At 38.7% G+C, this 20,341-nt stretch overlaps 1 protein-coding gene across 1 annotated transcript in view; it reads right to left on the bottom strand.

Moving 5' to 3' along the window:
* Positions 1-19,349, bottom strand: part of ESPL1 (extra spindle pole bodies like 1, separase) — a 42,420-nt gene extending 23,071 nt beyond the window's left edge. The window contains exons 1-11 of the mRNA XM_070934974.1: positions 19,260-19,349; positions 17,368-18,483; positions 16,358-16,462; positions 14,667-14,787; positions 11,536-11,666; positions 8,943-9,136; positions 7,065-7,307; positions 6,284-6,428; positions 5,748-5,904; positions 4,320-4,459; positions 1,642-1,776 (exon numbers count right to left, since the gene is read on the bottom strand). Of these exons, the coding sequence (XP_070791075.1) occupies positions 1,642-1,776; positions 4,320-4,459; positions 5,748-5,904; positions 6,284-6,428; positions 7,065-7,307; positions 8,943-9,136; positions 11,536-11,666; positions 14,667-14,787; positions 16,358-16,462; positions 17,368-18,483; positions 19,260-19,340 (2,568 nt within the window). The 5' untranslated portion in view covers positions 19,341-19,349. The remainder of the gene's footprint in view (positions 1-1,641; positions 1,777-4,319; positions 4,460-5,747; positions 5,905-6,283; positions 6,429-7,064; positions 7,308-8,942; positions 9,137-11,535; positions 11,667-14,666; positions 14,788-16,357; positions 16,463-17,367; positions 18,484-19,259) is intronic.
* Between the last annotated feature and the right edge of the window lie 992 nt (positions 19,350-20,341).

Here is a 20,341-nt window from a genome sequence, read left to right as displayed (position 1 = left end):
ACATTTTCAGAACAGGTAGCCCAGTAGCATTTAATAAGAGAATGTAGCTAATGTTTGACCACCAGCAATTCATCTCATCAGCCTAAAGACTCTTTAAGTTGTGAAAAATCCTTTAAGGAGGAGACTGTTCCTCCGTATACCTTCCCCTCTAGAATGTAAGATAGACTTTTCCTCTCAAGAAGCTTATATAATAGAAGCAAAGGTGATGCTGCAACTCTCTACATGTTCCAGCCTTTGAAGACTCTGCCTCCCCCAAAGCTTCAACTGGTCCAGAATGCAGTGGCACAAGCAGTAATGGGCATGTCTTGGTATGGGCATGTATGCTTTGTAAGCTTCACTAGCTGTCAGTTTGCATCTAAGTGTGATTCAAAGTGCTACCTGTAAACTCTTACATGGCATAGAACCTTGTTTCTTAAGACCACTTGCTTTCCATAGCATTTGCCCAGGCAATCCAACCTGGCAGGGTTGGTGTATTCTGGGTTCCTTAATTAGACATCATCATCTCTTGGGACAAGGAACTGCACTTTCTCTGTAATAGCACTCCTGCTCTCTAGAATGAGGTTCCCTGTGAAATCTGGATGGTCCCCACTCTGCTTTTGTTTAGAAGAGCAATCAAGGCCTAACTTTCCACCAAGCCTTTGGCAAGGTAGAATGAGACCTTTTGCTTCATTCCACTCGCCGTCTTTTATCTTTTACATCTTATTGATTATACTTTAATTTCTTTATTGATTGTTGTGAACCGCTCAGAGTCATTGGGAGACATATAGCAATCGGCTGCTTTCATGGCTTGTCTTAATTTACTGTGAACAAACAAAATGCTGCATTTATACATAGCTTACTTTTCCCTTCTTATTCCTCCCTTCATGAAAGACAGGAAATATTCCTTTATGAATCTGGGTTTTTGCTATACTAATTTTTTTTTACACGTTCAATGTTATTTTATGGTATTTACAAATAAAAATAGTAAACCAGAATGTGATAATAATCAGGAGAAGTCCATTAAACTCCATGTTTCCTATACTGGAGATCATTTTTAGCAAACCATGGATTTTGGGTGCATAAACTTCAAAGTCTAATTCCAGAAATCTTCTGTTGCAGAGTTTTAGTTGTACAGAACAGAACAGAACAGAACAGAACAGAATTGGAAGGGACCTTAGTGGTCTCCTGGTCCAACCCCCTGTTCAGGCAGAAAACTCAATACCATTTCAGACAAATGGTTATCCAATCTTTTTTTAATCACTTCCAGTGTTGGAGCATTTACAACTTCTGGAGGCAAGTTGTTCCACTGATTAATTGTTCTGTCAGGAAATTTCTCCTTAGTTCTAAGTTGCTTCTCTCCTTGATTAGTTTCCACCCATTGCTTCTTGTTCTATCCTCAGGTGCTTTGGGGAATAGTTTGACTTCCTCTTCTTTGTAGCAGCCCCTGAGATATTGGAAGACTGCTATCATGTCTCCCCTAGTTCTTTTTTTCATTAAACTAGTCTTACCCAATTCCAGCAACCATTCTTTATATGTTTTAATCCATATGCATGGGCAGACCTAAATGGACCAACAACATAACAATGGGCTATAAACAAAGATACAGGCTTGTAATGCTCAATCTGTTGGGGTATTTCTGTTGTGACCACATTTCATACTCACCTCAGCATAACTGGGACACTCCAGTTGGAGAAGGAGCTTAACTATTTGGCACAAGGCACTGGTTTTCCCAACAAAATCTTTAAGTGCACCAGAAAGAGTTATTATGAGGAAGAAGCTCTCTATAGCCTCTAACGGCTGTAAAATAAAAACAGAACAAAACATTTAGAGATGTAACTTTGAGCAGGAGGGTAAAACAGGAAATGTAGAGGATAGAAATATAATATCTGGAATAGAGATGACCAGCTATAACCTTCTGGAAAAATCTGATGGCCCAAACCTGTTCCTGTAGAACTGAGGTACTGTAGTAAAAGATGCCATTGTTTAAACAGAAAACTAAACAAAACTAAACTAAAACAATATGCAGTTTGGAAATTATTACTGGACTTGAATAACCTATGCTTCCCATTTCTCCCTGAACAGGAAACAAACTCATATTGCAAGCTTTATTATTCAGCCAGTCCATAAGCTTACAAAGCAAGCAGAACACATGCTGGAGACTCATTTCACTGAAACTGAACAAAAACTGAAACCGTTAGTACTTTATTAACAATTTTATGGCCATTATCTTCCAAATAAAGTTGCCATAGCCATTGGTCACCAGCTGGCCATCTACTTTGCTTTCTTTCTGATTGGGAAAAAAAACTTTCAAATGTAAACCTGGACAGAAGAGAAATCATAAAGAGAATTATCCTACATACGGCACATCATATTTTATTCCATTGCAAGAATTCATTCAAAATGCTGACTCAACGTTTTGGAAAGCCATTTTAAAATAAGTATATATGACAGTGCTTGTTTTGGGAAACTTTGCATCATCTACTTTTTCTATTGTTCCTGTACTGAAAATTACAGAAGTGCAAGAAAAAGGAACAGTGCCAAGAAACTGGAAAGCCATGATTCTAAGCATCTGCTACACACTTTTGCAAGCTTTAAAACCTTTATGACTAATGTACCTACTGTGTTTTTTAAAAACATGAATATACTGACCTACTACAATCTCGGAAAAACTCACGGAATGCTACAGAGATTCAAAACGTTTTTATTTTAAAAAGCTTGGAGATTAAGAGGAGCGATCTGGAGATGCCACCTTGCCAATTAGCATCCTTTTATGACAGTCAGTGGGTGAAAAAGTACAGGTGGATGCTACAAATAAAACCACAAGTAGTCCTTGTTTAGCAACTCCTTGTTTGCAAATACAGTGGTAATAAAAATAATAAAATAATTTTCTCACTAATCTGCATTTATACCCAAATTTCTATGCCTGACAACAACACATGCTGGAGAGTGAACACTGGCATTGCAACCATGTTGCTTAACGGCCACTTCGCCAAAGCCAATTGGAGTTGCTTAAGTGAGGACTACCTGTACCTTCAAGCTTATTCAATGGCTAATATACTTCCCCAAACTCCTTTGTACATTTTGACTTCGTTCTTGCAACCAGCATTAACATTTCCACCATGCATACATTTGGGAAACCTGCAGAGCTTCAACTGTTCTCGTATTCATGATTCCCAGAGTCCTTCCCCACTGGCTATGGTGGAAGGCCAGGGATTCTCCACTCCTTCTTTCACTAGACTAGCGATTCATATCCAGTCAAGGTTAAAATCAATGATGCTTTTTGGAGCAGGAGCCCCCAACCTGTGGGCCGCAGCCCACTAGTGGGCCATGTGGGGGTTTGCAACTGGGCTACAAAAAAGGTCCTTTGAGTGCGTGCGTACATCCTTACTTGCGCACTCCATTTGAGTGAGTAGCAGGTGCGTGTGCACATTGCTCACGCAAACCGCTGGTGCCAGCCGTTCATGCAGAACCATCCTCTCTCCCCCCTCCCACTGGTCCACAAAGCCGGAAACGTTGGGGAACTCTGTTTTAGAGCACCTCAATCCAATATCATTCTTAGATATTCTAACTAAGCGAAATAGTTAATCTTGCTTGGAAATTTTCTACTGGTAACACTGCATGCTTGAGAACAAAACAGCAGGTTGTTTATTACTATAAGCAGCAACAAGTGGAAGGCCACTCTTTCTCCTATAATCTGATTGGGAAGGGAGTTAACATTTGTAGTTAGAAGGGCAGAAAAGATGCATCACATTTGTGAGGTGCATAAACAGTTGTCATCTCTCATCTTCTCTAATTCCTGAGGCCCAAGACTTTACCTAAGTACAGGTAGCCCTAGATTTATAACAGTTCACTTAGTGACCGTTTGAACTTATGACGGCACTGAAAAAAGTGACTTGTGTGACTGTTTTACACATGTATGACCGTTGCGGCACCTCCATGGTCATGTGCTCAAAATTCAGATGCTTGGCAAATGGTTCATATTTATGATGGTTGCAGTGTCCTGGGACCATGTGATCAGTTTTTGTGACCTTCTGACGAGTAAAATCAATGGGAAAGCCAGATTCACTGTGTTTCTAATTTAAGAACTTCAGTGATTCACTTAACAAATGTGCTGAGAAAAGTTGCAAAATGAGGCAAAGCTCACTTAACAAATTTCTCACTTAGCACCATAAATTTTGGGATTAATTGTGGTCGTAAATTGAGAACTACCTGTATCCCAGACAGGCAAGAGAGGGTTGGAGTGGGAAGGAAAGAAAAAAAAGAGCGAACCTCAAGAAAGCTGAAGGAGCAAAGTCAGGTTATACAAAATTCCCAGACAAAATGGCCAGCATTTAATATACCTTTCCCATCATTCTGTATAAAGCTGCCATGATATGCAGGGATGCTGCTGTCTGCTCGATGCTCCGCACAGCTGGGATCCTGCCTTTTGATAGGAGCTGTTTCCATAAGGCAAGGGCATCCTCCAAACATCTGGATTGCACTGGAAAGAAAGCAAAGGGTTAGGCAAAGACAGATTACAAATTTAATAGGAATATTTTACCTCAATTCTGCCTTCAGCATAGGCAGCACATTGGGGTAGTAATAAACTCTCCTTTACTACCCTTGTGTAAGGTAACAGGGTTAACAATTGAAGCACTGTACTTCTTAATTATGGCATGGAATGCTACTCTTTGGCACAACCCCTGAGTCTGCAGTATCAAATACCTTTTCTTTAAAAAAAAAAATAGGTTGTGTTTATTGTTGTTACGTTACATGCTTTTATATTATGCTCATTTGTTTTTAATACTTTCCAACAAAAGAACTCTTATAAAGAACAAAAACTGAAATTAAGAAATCTTTTGTTTTATTGTGTAAACTGGTTATGGAGCCTAGATTTAGACTTCCTGTTTTCTATTTGAGTGTTTCCAGTAGAAAATTTCCAAGCAAGATTAACTATTTTGCTTAATTACAAAGGTTCAGAATGATATTGGATTGAGATGATCTAAAAAGCATCACTGATTTTACCTCTGTTTGGATATGGAAAATTGTTTTTCTAATATAATTTTTATTCAGAGTTTTAATTCCAGTAGTAAAAATTATACAAATTAGAGAAATAAGAGAATGGAAAAAAGAACTAAAGAAAAAAACAGAAGAAAAAAGAAATTTATACAGAAGTGTCTTCTAATCTTCATCACAACAAATGTATACAATTTAACAACTCTTCATCCTTTATAAAGTTAAACAGGTATCTCTTGATTCAATATTTTATCCCTTATCTATAAGCAAATCCATAAAGTATCAACTTTTCATTCCTGGTATCAGCAAAAAGTCCATAAAGGGTTGCCTGACTATTACGAAATGTCTTATTTTAACTTTGAACAAATAAACCAATAAGGGGATAGTTTCATGTGCTCGCTGGCAGCTTGCGTGACCTGGTTCCCAACAGGCCATGGACTGGGACCGGGCCGTGAACCTGTGACATTGTTTTCAAAGTAAAATGTAAAATTTTATTTGGTAAAGTAGTCCAAGGAGAGGAAAGTTGAATGTTGAAACATTAAAAAGGATGCCTTAACAATAAAGAAATATCTTCTCATTTCTACCAGCATCTCCCAACTTCTAAACATGTCTCCTGTCTCCTATCCCTGTATAATACCACTAATACCTTCCCAGCAAGGTACAGGATTACAAGAACTCTACCAGTCTTATTATTTATTACCCTTTTTATTTAATCTAATGCCTTTTTGAATTTAACAGTTCCCTTCATCCAATAGCAATATAAATTTCCTCACCAGAATCTGCACATAGATTAAATACAATGCCAAGATACAGGAACTTGTCATCGTGGGATTTATCTTCATAAGTGAGATCATTGGTTTCAAAGCTCTGAAGAACTTCGGTGTCTTTTTGTCCCTGAGTATTTCTGGTTCTCTGCTCTTGCTTGATACTCTGTTTGAGAGAGGAGAACTGACATTAAACCCACCAAGTATTGCAAACAGCATACTTGGTATGTACCGTAAGTAAGCCAGACAAGTATGTAAGCCATAAAGTGTTCTGGCTGTCTCTGTCTTCTTGTTTCCTGTTATATAATCTATACTGGATTTGCACATTTTGGGATAACCTTAAATTATGATGTCATTTAATACTAGGAATATAGTGAAATAAATATTTCTGCATTCTTTTCTCATTTTTAATTAAAATAAGCTAAGATTATGTTCCTTCCAGTGGCTTTCTTAGTCATTTTAGTCCTCCTGCTCTCTGGAGTATAGAATACACACATAGAATTTAGCTGGTTGAGATTTGTGCTATTTTTCTTTAAGAAACATACCTCGTGCATTTTGTCTTCAACTGTGCAGATATAAAGCCAGAGTAAAGCCTGGGCCTTATCATCCTGGAGCTGTTCCTCATTCTGTGGAGTCTCTGGCACAGATTCTAACAAACTCAGGGCTTCGTTTATAGAGTCCAGAGCAGAACTACAAGAGAGAAGATCTAAACAATCATTTCAGTCATGATTACAGACAATTGCTGAGAATTCTTTTTGTAATTGGACTCTCATATGCTCAGAAAACATACAGTAAATGATATGATCAGATTTCTTATTCATTTCTAGTTAGTTTAACCAGCATTCTCATCAGTTCTAGATTATCATATCTAAGTGCATCCAATCCCTGTATAAATAACTGATAATATCCTTCTCTTTTTTTGCATAAGAGCTATAAATACTTTAATCAGAAAGTATGGCAACAGCGTCACTTAAAATATGCAAAGATCCAGTATACTAATTATTAGTATTAGTATTTTTGAAGTGGCAATTGTTCCTTACATGTATCAGTTTTGTAACATCAGCCAGCAAGCCTTTGTTAGCAAGAAAGGTTGAGCCTCTCCCAACTCATCTCCAGTTCTACACTGAAAAGTCCACTCTCAAACCAGTGAAAAGACAAAAGCAAGAGAAGGAAATCAGGATACCAGAAACAAGACACTGAGGCTCTGGCAGTTTCCACTTCAAGTTCTTTTTTAATACTGAGCATCACTTCAATGGAGCGGTATCCAAAGTAGGACTTGAGGTAAATCATACAGCTATCATCAAATTATACTAAATACGTACTCACCATTCTGTTTGCTCACTATAATCATGATAGCACAGCACCTGTGCCAGTTCTACCAGGATAAAAGCTCTTTCGTGGTCCCATTGGTTGCCTTCTGAACATATATCTAGGAGGTCACAGATCACATTGAAACGCTCTTGGCCAGTGTCAACTCGCACAGCTTTGTATGCCTTCAGTTCCTCCAACAGCACTTTCACAAGGATCTCATCATCTAAGTGATAGTCTTCAAGACCTTCCTTCAGAGTCCTGTAATCAATATAGAAGGCAAACAATAGAAATTAGAAACGACGTAAAACAAAGACATGCAGCTTCTAACAACTACAGTGTCACACCATGCTTTATACAGTATTTTGAGGGCCTTGTTTCATATAAATGGGTAGAGATACTTGTTTCACTGTAAAACATTTTTTGTGTGTTTAGATTGTTTTATGGATTTTTTTTTTAATATAACAGCATTTTAAAGATTTTTAAGTTATCTTCTTCAAGAGTGCTTTAAAATTGATACTTTTCAGTATCAGGTTGTTCTACCGACAAAACCTCTTAAGTTTAGGGTCGTTCTCCCCACCCTTCCAATGACCCTATAGTAACAGAAGATGGCAGTGTCTAGCCAATCTTGCCAGACCTTGAAAAAGCCAAACAGGCTTATTAAACAGCAATCCATCGTAAAAAGTATCTGGCTGATTAAGGCACCAAATAGCATTCTTTCCAAATTTATCTTGCCAGGTCACATTTGCCTCAATTGACATGGCCAGTGCTGAAGGACACTGGAATCTGGGATCCTTCAAGTACCACAAGTTCCTCAGTCTTATGGCAGTTCCATGAATAAAAGCCCTCTTATTCTGGATAGGCCCTGAATAAGAGGATGACCCCTTGTAAAAATACAAAACATCCCAAACATGGAACATTAGTTTCATGTGATCTGGGCACATATATTTTAAATGTGTGGGGTTCATACATAGAACAAAACAAGGATGATTTGTTGGCATTCTGGATCTCAAAAAAACTGTTATTTGTGACAGAAATGCTTTTGGGGATGGGGAAAAAGAGAGGGTGGAGGAGACAAAGATATTATTTGCAATTGAAGGGAGATGGGGCAGCAGTGAGAAAATTATGGGGACAGGCCAGTCAGCTGTACTATGCTGGGACATTGAAAATGGCAGCATGGGTTAACAAGGGGGGGGGGAAGGAAGCAAGAATAGATATGGGAAGACATGGGACTGGGTAATCTGGAATATGCCATATTGGAATGCCAGCAGTGGGGGGGGGGGGGGGGACAAGGAAGGGAAGCTGCTGGGAAAATTAGGAAGCAGCTAAATCAGTGGAATATGTTACACTGGAAGTTGCTGAAAGGAGGAAGGGAAACACATATTAGCCTTGCCCTATTTGACCTGTAAAATCACTCCAAGATTCCTCTAAGTTTTCTTAAGACTTGACTCTGGAACAACCAAAATATTCCCTAGTTTTATTTCAGGAAAACATGATGGACTTGAAAAAGGTCTGCTGAACTTTCAAAACAGAGTGATTTATTCTGGGTTTGAAAACAAAATGTATCTTAACGTATCCTCTATTTTGCACACATTCTCATGGCCAATTTTGAATGGTAAAAAAATCCCTCTCTCTTTGAGCGAGGTGGGTGGCAGAGAAGTGTGAAAAATTAAATGAATAAACAAACAAAGTAACGTAAAGTAAATGTTTAATTCTTAAAAAGGAAAACAAGATTCTTCCTGCAGAAAAATTTTTTAAATGGCAAGAAGGATAAATGTCAGCCTCATTATTTCTACTTTATTAGAATGGCAGGAAACAAAACAAAACAAAAATATAGAAACAATTCCAATGTTGACAGTTTTGAACAGGAGGCTCAATTTTTAATTCATTTCTTACTTCAATCTCAAATTATCATCCCCATTTTTATTGGCGTCCATCTTGACTTTGACCCAGGAGCAGACAGGCTCCACCATCAATTCTGTGATCTTGCTGCCTTGAAAAGCCAACCAGAGGACTACAGTTTGGAGACCCTCCTCTAGCAAGCCCAGCTTCCTGTAATTTTCTACTTGCAGTTTAAAGCAGTTGTTTAGCTGGAAAGAGAAAGATAAACATTCAGGGTGGCAAAGAGAGACTCCTCCAACTGTCCAGAAGTTTAGAAACTCCTCTCATATCAAAACAACTGTGAATTATAAACTTTTGCTATTCTAGGAGTTCAACGTTCACTGAAAATAATGGAATGTCAGGCAGAAATAGTTATCCCAATTTTTATGTGTTTATTTGGTAAATTTACATAACTATCTCACATGATTCTGAGCGGTGCACAAAGTTAATATAAAAACACAATAAAACAAAATAAGTAAAAACGTAATAAAAATCATTTAACTATACTAAAAGGAATAAAAAATGAAGAAGCCCTAAGGAATTTCAGGCTCTTTGTAGTGATTAGACTTTTAAAAACCATGTTAGAGAGTTCCTGTCTTGTCCAAAAGATCTTTGGATACTACCGTATTTGTTACCATATTTTTCAGAGTATAAGATGCACCTTTTTCCCTCCTAAAAGGGGATGAAAATTTAGATGCGTCTTATACAGCGAATGTAGCCCCGCCCACCCACTGGCCCCCACCCTTTGGCTTCTACCTCGCAGCAGTTACCTCCTTGCAAGCAAACAGCAAGAAAAAACAGCTCCTTTCAGCTTCAGCACAACCTAATTAGCACAAATTGATTGGATCAGCCTCTCGACTCTCAGCTGCAAAGAGCTGGAGCAGATTTTTTTCCCCTTGTGCTAATCAAGCTATGCTGAAAACGAAAATGAAAGTAAAGCAGGCTGTTTGCTGTTATGAGGCAAAATTACTCAGAGGCAGAGGGAGATTTCTTTTTCTTCTTTTCCTCACCAAAAAAGGTAGGTGCGTCTTATACTCCGAAAAATACGGTAAATCACTGAATTCCAGGCAAGCAGAGGAATCCAAAGTAAGAGTAAAGGGAATGACTAGATATACTGGTAGGTATAATGTAATGGCAGATCTATGAAATTAGTTTTGTAAAATTGCATGGTCCAGGGAAATGAGATCAAGAAATTATTCAGGAAATTAATGGACACTATACAGGTAGTCCTCGACTTACAACAGTTTGCTTAGTGACCATTCGAAGTTACAACAGCACTGAAAAAACTGACTTATGACTGTTTTTCACACTTATGACCATTGCAGTATCCCTATGGTCACGTGATTTACATTTGGATGCTTGACAAGTGGTTCATATTTATGACGGTTCCAGGGTCCTGGGGTCACGTGATCTCCTTCTGCGACCTTCTGACAAGCACAGTTAATGGAGAAGCCAGATTCACCTAACAACCATGTTACTAACTTAACTGCAGTGATTCACTTAACAAATGGGGCACGAAAAGTCATAAAAATGGGGCAAAGCTCACTGAACAAATTTCTCACTTAGCAACAGAAATGTTGGGCTCCACTGTGGTCGTAAATTGAGGACCAGCTGTACTGAAGAGGCATATGGTTAACCAAACTGATTATGATTGGCAAATAATCAGAGGTCTCCTAGAAGCAGTACCTGTAGTCCTCAACTTATGACCATTCATTTAACAATGGTCCAAGGTTACAACAGCCTCAGAAAAAGTGACTTATGAATGGTCCTCAAATTTACAATTGCTGCACCACCCTCCACAATCACATGATCACAATTCCGTTGTTTGGCATCTGACCAGAGGTGATATTCAGCTGGTTCGGGCAAAATGGTAGTGGCAACCTGTGGATGGCCTGTCCACCCGTCCGGGTGCAATCCTGTCCTATATCATTGTGTTTTTGATGTCCCATGCATCTGTGGATGGCGCGCACAAGCGAATTGCCGTGTTTTGTGACACCGCACGCATGCACAGATGGCACATGCGTGAGCAAAGCGAGCATGTACCCTCACATTTCTGGTACTGGGCGAACCGGTTGCTACAGTTTGTGAATCCCATCTCTGCATCTGACTCATATTTATAATGGTTGCAGTGTGATCGTGTGATTGCAATTTGTAACCCCCTCAGCCAGCTTCCAACAAGCGAAATCAGTTGAGAAAGCTGGATTTGCTTAGCGGCCGGCAATTATTCACTTAACAACCTCAGTAAGAATGGCTGTAAAACATTTGCTTGTTAGCCACCCAGAGTTATATATTTAAGATAAAATTAAAAATTCTCTAAATAAATTAATATGAATTTGTTTGGAATATGGGGGTAGGGGGAATTTTTTTTTTTTTTTACATTTTAAAGTAAACATCCACAGGTTCTGTCTAGAAAAGAGTGATTTGCCAAAACCCTTCACTAAGTTGAAAACTTAGTGGGCTTCATTTCATTAGTAAAATAGTAGGCTCAAGACCTTTGTCATATAAAATTAGAACAAATCAACAGTCTTATTTCATAATTCCTGTGCCCCATGCACCATTCCCATTTCATGCTATAGCCTTCATTCAGACTATAAGGAAACTTAATTACCTTTTCTGTGGGCAAGTCTGTACATTTGGCCTTTCTGACTAGCCATCCGCAGAATTGCCCCATTATGGAGTTAGACTCTACATACATCTTATGAGAATAGAATCTATAGGCCAGTCGGGATACACAATATGCTGTAAGAACAAAAAAAACATTTGTAAGCCATCCGTAATGCCTAATAAATCTGCTTTGGCTAGTATTTACTCAAGAAAACTGTATGTTGAAATAAACCTCATTAAACAAACAATAAATTGTTTCCCTTTCCCTGGGTGAAAATAAGATTTGTATGAAAGCAATATTTATTTTATTTTATTTTTATTTTATTTATTTTTATATGCCGCCCTTCTCCGGAGACTCAGGGCGGCTTACAATGCGTTAAGCAATAGCCTTCATACTTTTGTATATTTTATACAAAGTCAGCTTATTGCCCCCAAACCGGGTCCTCAATAAATATATTAATTTAACCAAGACAAGACCAAGATTTGTTCTTTCTAAGAAGGTTCATATATCATGCTAAGCAACAGATCTCAAGCAGTTTCTAAATGAATAAATCAAATAATCTGTACAGGTAGTCCTCAACTAACAACAGTTTATTTAGTGACCACCCAAAGTTACAACAGCACTGAAAAAAGTGAGTTATGACCATTTTTCAGTTATGACCGTTCCAGCATCCTCATGATCATGTGATCAAAATTTATATACTTGACAACTGGTTCATATTTATGACCATTGCCGTGTCCCAAGATCATGTGATCACCTTTTGTGACCTTCTGACCAGCAAAGTCAATGGGGAAGCCAGATTTACTTAACAACTGGGTTAGCAATTGCAGTGATTCACTTAGCAACTGAGGCAAGAAAGGTCATAAAATGGGGCAAAATTCACTTAACAAATGTCTCATTTAACAGCAGAAATGTTGGGCTCAATTGTGGTCATAAGTCGAGGACTACCTGTATTCACTCTTGAGAGCGGTGATCTGTTTTGGTAATCTAAACTGTCATCCAAAAGTGATTATCTAAATCGGAGGAAGCCTCTCGTGACACGTGGCAGGAACTGTAATGAAGCATCTAAAAACTACAGCACACCCATACATACAACCCAAAGTGTGGATCCAGTATGTAAACAACACCTGCTTCATAATAAAAACGTAATAACTAGAGAAGACACAAGAAACAATCAACAACATCTTCAAAGGAATAAAATTTGTAAGGGAAGAAGAAAACAACACTACCCTTTCTAATATCCTCATCAGCAGAGGAAATGAAAGCTAACATGCAGTACAATGAAGTGAGCCGTGTGCAATCAGATACTGTACATTGGGGAAACAAAACAAGCACTTCATAAACACATGGCACAACATAGGAGAACAAACCCATCAGAACAAGATTCAGCAGTCCATCTGCATTTTAAAGACAAAGGCCACTCTTCTGAAGACAGCAAAGTCCACATTTTGGACAGAGAGGACCGCTGGTTTGAAAGAGGTGTCAAAAAGGCCATCTGTGTCAAAATTGAACAGCCCTCTCTCAATAGAGGGGGAGGGATACGACATCATCTATCTCCAGTCTACAACACAGTCCTTTTAGCAGTTCCAAGAAGGCTCCACACCCATTTGCACTACACAGATGACCCTGACACAGATAAACCTCCAGTTGGCCTTAACAACTCTCTAAAAGAATGCAAATGACCAGCTGTCTGCAAGGAGTATAAATCCTTCCCTACCATCCAGTCAGAGCTGAAGAAGCTTCTTGGATGTGAAGCAAAATGTCTTCAAAGAAAAACAAAGTTCGGTTTTCTCTTGAAAAAAGCATCTTTGGGACAACCAAGCTAGGAGCCATTTTCTCTTGGTGGGAAAAATAAAACTCTCAACTATTTTTTTTTGTTTTGTTTTAGAAATAAACTAAAGTGGTATTAAACTGTTACTTGTGACTACGGAAACTGGCTCTGAAAAGTTTGCATAATGAATATGACTATTTATTAATAGTTATATTGTAGCCTGTGCACGAACTGAATCATTGACTGACCAACTCAAGATGCTATTTATCCTCAACAGTTATTTGTACAGTTCTCTAAGGATCTAGATTGCTTATTATTATTTGCTTGCAAGGGGAAAAGGGCATGAAATTAAGAGCTGAGGTGCCAAGATAAGTCTGTTGGTAGGGAGTGAAGGGCTTGCATTTTATGATGAAATATTGTAAGTTTGGGGAAGAGAGAATAAAATACGTTTCCTAGTTACAACTTCTATCTTGTTATGCTTGTAATAATTCTTGTAATAATTAAGAGCAAGATATATTTTTCCTAGTTATGAAATAATCAGGGCAACATATTGTAGAAAGTTAACACCCACCCCTCTTGGAAGAATGAAATATTTTAGGAAATATTAAAAACACAGAACATTATATTTTCCCTAAAGGGGAAACATGCTTCTAAAGACAGAAATGCAGAGCTTCAGCTCTCTGCCGCCAACCAGATACAAAACTGAGGCTAGCCTTTAGAAATGCAGATTTGGTAATCCATTACTCCCAGCAGCAAGATCTGAACAAAGGTAGGATTAGCCCTCAGCCCCTTCATTGCATCAGCACACGTCAACCAAACTTGACTTCAAGACAAACATGATCCCACGGGAGTCTGACAGCAACCAATAGAATACATGCCCTTGCCACAGGAACAGGAAGCTCAAGGGCAAGGCCCAAGAGAGGGTATAAATAACCCTCTCTCTCCATTCCATGTGTTCAGCTGCAGGGCTGTGGAGTTGGGAGATAAATGTTCCGACTCCGACTCCAACTCCTCAGTTTTTTGTACTTCTGACTCTGACTCCAGGTACCCAAAATTTCCTCCGACTCCGACTCCTCGACTCCGACTCCACAGCACTGTTCAGCTGCCCAGGACCTCAAACCCATGTGGTCCTGCCCATCAATAAACCATCTTTCCAATCAGCCTCCATGTTTCCAGTGTCTTTCTTCACCATTTGGAGCTGAACCAGATGAATATTTCTTCCAACAATATAATTGAAGAATATTTAATTTAAAACACTTTTATTATTTTTTTATTTGTGTCTACTAAAAAAGCAATACAGTGCCCTATCTGCCTCCTATTTACTGACAACCGGAAATATAAGCGACTTACTCCAAACACCAACCTGAGAGATCCAGATATTCGGCCTGCTCTGTCTTAGGGAGTCCTTCCAGCATTTCTAGCATTCGGGTAACAATCTTTTGAAAAGATGCTAATAACTGTGGCAGCCCACAAAAATCCAATCCCTGTGAGTTAATACATAAGTTTTAGGATGAGAAACAAGAGTAAAACTTTCAAAACTAAAGTGACACTGTGCAGAACATTTATGACTAATTGTGGACTGCTACCTCAATTATCTTTGCAATCAGTACTGAGTATCCAAGGGCAGTTAGCATGGAATCAAACGTAAATTTTAACCTGAATTTTACTATTATCATTAGAAAATTAAAAAGGGAGAAGGGGAAGGAAAAGGGAAGAAAATCATATTAGAACACTCTAACTTCTTGCATGTGTTATGATTAAGGACAGAGTATGTATGTAATAGATTCAGACTTCCCTCCTTTAACTCTTAGGCCAATTCCATTCTGTTTTTATTCTGTGATTGGGTTAGCCTTATTTAAAACTGATTTGTACTCATTCCAAACAAACCGTAAGCAAAACTGCAGCGGGATGTTGTGGTGTTATATTTACTCAGATATAAACATGGATGCTCTAATGGTTATGAGTGCTAGTTTCTTGCCAAAAAGGATGTGAACAACTGTAATAAGGTAAGGTAATTAAATATGAGGGACATAGTGTCTCAGTGGCTGAGCTTGTCGATCGAAAGGTCGGCAGTTCAGCGGTTCGAATCCCTAGTGCCGCATAACGGGGTGAACTCCCGTTACTTGTCCCAGCTTCTGCCAACCTAGTAGTTTGAAAGCATGTAAAAAATGCAAGTAGAAAAATAGGGACCACCTTTGGTGGGAAGGTAACAGCGTTCCGTGCGTCTTTGGCGTTTAGTCATGCTGGTCACATGACCACGGAGACGTCTTCAGACAGCGCTGGCTCTTCGGCTTTGAAATGGAGATGAGCACCATCCCCTAGAGTCAGGAACGACTAGCACATATGTGCGAGGGGAACCTTTACCTTTACCTTTAATTAAATATAGAATCTGTTGTTTTCAGAACTAGATAATGTAACAAATACCATTTGAAAAGAGCTGAATCAGGCATATCAGGGTAAAAGAAAACCATTTTTAAAGGGGGGAAGCCAGCGGTAACAATAGGTATACTATTGTCATTAATTTTTAATTGCAATCACAGAACTACATTTGCCACATCAAAATGGGAACATTAGATGTTACAAAAAAGGCATACTGTTAAGTAAATGGGCAGACAGCAGGTTCCTGCCACCCAACCTATCTCTAAATTGCTTATTCTTTCAAATCCAAAACTGTAAATTGCAGAAAAATCTGAAGAATGGTTCAACACGTTAAATTAGAATATACTTAATTTCTATTTGCAATCAAAGATCCTGTTTTACCAGGACCTGCTTTGATCACAACAGAAAGCCTTGCCGCTCATCGGACAAGGTAGAGAATAAAAAGAGGCAAGGCAGGCACTAACTTTGTCTCTGCTCTGAGCTAGCATGAAAAGAAACACATACTGTACCCATGTTTTGCACTATATTAGCCCATTTGGTGGCTTTATGGTCTCAAGCCTCTATTTTTTCTGTGCAAAGGTATTTTCCCCCAAGGTGAAAAACCTAGCCAGGATGGAAATTTGCTATTCAAGATTTCACTAGACTAGGCCAAGGCAACTCCTGAATTTCCCTTACCGGAAGCATCTGAAAAGAATCATACACCACAGTTGTGTATAATTGGAAGTAATGACATAGTAGCTTCACCAGAACTTGTTGCTTTTTCACATTGTCTCTTGGAACCTGTGGAAGTAAAAGGAAATGAAAAAGACAATTTGTCATGCCTGGAAGCCATATTATCTGTGTGCCTTGAGGATCCAGGCCTGCCACAATCATACCGTGGGAAGTTAGGAGGGGGGATTGCATGAGTGAAGTAGAGATAGCCATAACAAACTTCTCTAAGAGAAGTTCAAGGCCATGGTGTCCAGCAGCTGTGCAAAGAAGAAATTGGAGGATGTCTTTTGTTCGGGAAAGAACTGATTGGAGCTATGTGAATGTGTAGGAGATGTGGGCAAGGTCTTGAACTTTCTTGTGGGTGAGGAAAACCCTGAAGCTTTCAGATTCAGGTTTCCCCAGATGTGCCAATATGACATCTTTAATAAAAGTTAGCTTTGAGGAACTTCAAGCCTCGGAATTTGATTTCGTTGGGGGTGTTACTTGGAACCCTGACATTAACCTGAATATATTTTAATTAACAGAATCCCCAATCCAGAAATATTATATGAATTTTTTAAAAAACCTGGTACTCTAATTACTGAATTTCCTGAGATTTTAATCCAGAAAAAGTACTGGTCACTGATTTATCCCCCATTCTTTCCTGTTTTTGCCCAATATGACATTTGCCAAATTATGTCTTTTTGGAAAAAAGCTTATATATGAGGAATGCAGTTATGAGTGAACCTCAGATGTATACACAAACTGCAATAGGTTCTGTTTTTAAAGCTAATTTTCTAGACAGGAGATTAATAAAGTGTCAACACTTTTTCCTCTCCATCTCCACTACACCTGTAACCTAGTAGCATTCCAGATCCATCCAATCCAAAATAAAGCCATTTTGAAAAAAATGGCTTTTATCTAAATCACATAAATTTGCAGAGTGATGCAGCATGAATTTCAACCAAAAGAATTAAAAAAACAGCTATACTTACCATATCTAGCAGCTTGCAGAGCAGCCTGAAATAACTTTCCATGAATGTAGAAACCCTCAGGATATCCTCCAAATCCAAAGGTGCCTGATTATCTTTTTTTGCACACTCATATAAAGGAGTTATAAGCAACTGGCTACTTTCAGCCAGCACTTTAAGGAGAGGTTCTTGAGCACCCAGAGAACAGTTTAGAACTTCTGCAGCTTGGTTGAAAAAAGGACCTAGAGGACTTTTGGCAACTAACAGTGCTTTATTCAGTTCAACAGCAGCAAAGAGAATGTCTAAAGTGAGTCTTAAGCAACGGGACTCATTGTTGGATTTTCTCAAGAAGACTTTAGACTGCTGAATAACTTCTTTGCTCTGTCTGAAACAGCCGGTTTTGCAGAGGTAACGTACTCTTACCACCATAAGCTCAAAGATACAGAGGCAGTCCTGGAAGGGCAAAGGTTCACTAACACCATTCTTTTCCAAAATGGCTGCCACCAAGTGATGGAAAAGCTGCTCATCGAGAAAACAGGCTTCTTCCTTCTTCAGAGGGCTGCACCGGGCCTCAAAAGAAACAGCGGCAGCCGAAGCATGCCAGGCCACTATGGAGGTGAAGAATGGAGGTTCATGGAGCAAAAGGATAGGGGAGTTATGCTCCAAGAGCATTAAAAACCGCACTGCTTGTAGCTGGGTGGAGAGTTCAAGCTTAAACTCAGCAGGCATTTTTTCCACTTTGGCCACAGCGTCTGTGGTCTTCCACAGCACACTAAATGTACTTTTGGCAATAGAGGTATAGTCATCAACAGGCACTTGGGGAGGCTGATGCTTCAACAGATCAGCATACAGAAGGTTAGCAAATCTCAGGCAAGTATCAGATGGGCCGTTAGCAGCTGCTCCCCGCAGCATGTGGTAGAGTAGCCTTTCCAAATAGAGAGGAACATATTGAAGCCTTGCAGATACATAGCCATGATAAGCCATGTCAGCTAGGGCCTGGAGGCTTTTTAAATGACCAGGGCAGTCCACGCTTTCTCCAAACCTGTAGATGCAAGCTCGAAGGACCCGATCACATGCTGATATTTGCATGGAAGCTTCTTTTGGACAGTCTGCATTTTTAGGCCCACATACAAGGTATTCCTGTAATTAAAAAAGCTTATATCTAATAAGGCAGCCTTCTTTTTAAAAAAAAAAATCATCCAGAGCATCTTTCCTACCTTGGTGACCTCGTTGTCCTCCTATTATTTGGCAAAACCTACAGCCTGTAAGGCAGGTATGGGAAGCCTAGAGACCTCCAATTATACCACAACCACGATCATTCCCATACAATGCTTATGTTGATTGAGAACTCTGGGAATTGCCAACAACCATATACCCCAGTTGAAGGAAAGATTAACATCCTACAGTCCAATTTTCTATTCCTGCCCTACAAAATTTACTCAGATGTCTATTTCCAGCAGTTTTGAGCAAGCAGTTTGCAAGACGCCTGCAAGAAAACAAGTAACTGATGCTCACAGATAGGAGTAAATTTTTACTACAAGGAAAGCAATGCAGTGCAGTGCTAATAACAGCAACAATATACAATTAATATAAAATATAACATAAAAGAAACCTATTCGGTATAAAGGACAAATAAATATTTCTTAAAGGTCCTTTGAAGTGTTTTAAGGCCTTCTAAAATTTCAAGCAATCGACAGATGTAATTGAAGGAACAGTCCATTCCAGAAGGCAAGACATAAGATTTCTGGGTCCACAGTGAATGGTTAAGATTCAAAATGTTTTAACTATTCTAAGCAGAATCAAATACAATACAATAACATTTAGTTATTATTAACACACATTTCAGATATGCCATCCTTGAATACATTTAATCTTTTTAAATCATTGGATAGCAACACTCCATGCAGATTTCTTACCTTCAGCAGTGATAACAAAGTCAGAGTTTCTTGCGGAGTATTAGTCTGTGCCACAAAATCCACATTTTTGAGGAACTTCATTTTGCATGCCTGAAAAAAGAAGAAAATATGTATATACATTTAGCCCATAGACACTGCCAAGCCTCATTGGGCCTCTCAGTGCTTCTCTATACCTACCATCTGTACCTTACCACAATTTTCAGTAGCTATAATTTTTCTGTGTTATATCTTTTCCTATCAGGCCATAGCAGCAAGCTTTACATTCAACTCTAATATCCATAACTGTATTAGAAGTTCGGTTGAGCTTTTTACCATGGAAGTCACTAGGTGACTTAGGCTAGTCAATTTTTTTCAGCCCAACCTGTCTGGGTTATTGAGGAAGGAGTAAAAAAACAGAGGATCTTCCCCCAAAAAGTCGAATGGTTGTAAATTCGTAAGTCATAAAAACCTATGCAAATCAAAAGCATAAAAATCTGACACATTCCCATATCTGGTTCCCTTTCCCATAGATTTTCTACTTATTCTCACTTATTATTCTCAACAAAAATAACCAACTTCCCCACCTAAGCTTCTAGGAGACAACCTGGAATGAGGGACAGTTTAAAGTGCAATTATTATACAATTTGAACACTTGGAAAAACTTTAGATTATGGAGATATAGTAAAACTATACTCGTCATATTCCATTATTGTGCCATACTTTTGTAAAAAGCTGCAAATGTATCAGCTTAAGCTTATCTCACACTTTTGGATGCATTTTGTTGTGTCCTACTTCATTCAATATACTGCTATTAAGCCGTATTCAGAATTCACAAAGTGATTCAGGCTCATCTCACTTTGTATGGAATCTATCAATATTGCATTTTCTTTCACTTTCACTCTGGACTTTCTCCCCCTAAATTACAAATTGCATGAGATATTTTAGTAAAGTATCATAAAATCAGTTAATTACAAATGTACAATTTGGGCCACCATCTCTTATTAGCGCTACAAAGTAGACCTGTCCAGGAAATCAACTGACAGGAAGAATATAACTTTTATTGAGATTAACTATAAGTAATAGTTGTGGCACCACCTCCTCCT

Source organism: Pituophis catenifer, unplaced genomic scaffold (genome assembly GCF_029215685.1).
Source record: "Pituophis catenifer annectens isolate HBS135680 unplaced genomic scaffold, rPitCat1.0.hap2 SCAF_2, whole genome shotgun sequence".
Lineage (NCBI taxonomy): Eukaryota > Metazoa > Chordata > Lepidosauria > Squamata > Colubridae > Pituophis > Pituophis catenifer.
Note: the sequence above shows the minus strand (reverse complement) of the source record. Positions and strands in the feature narration are given on the sequence as shown.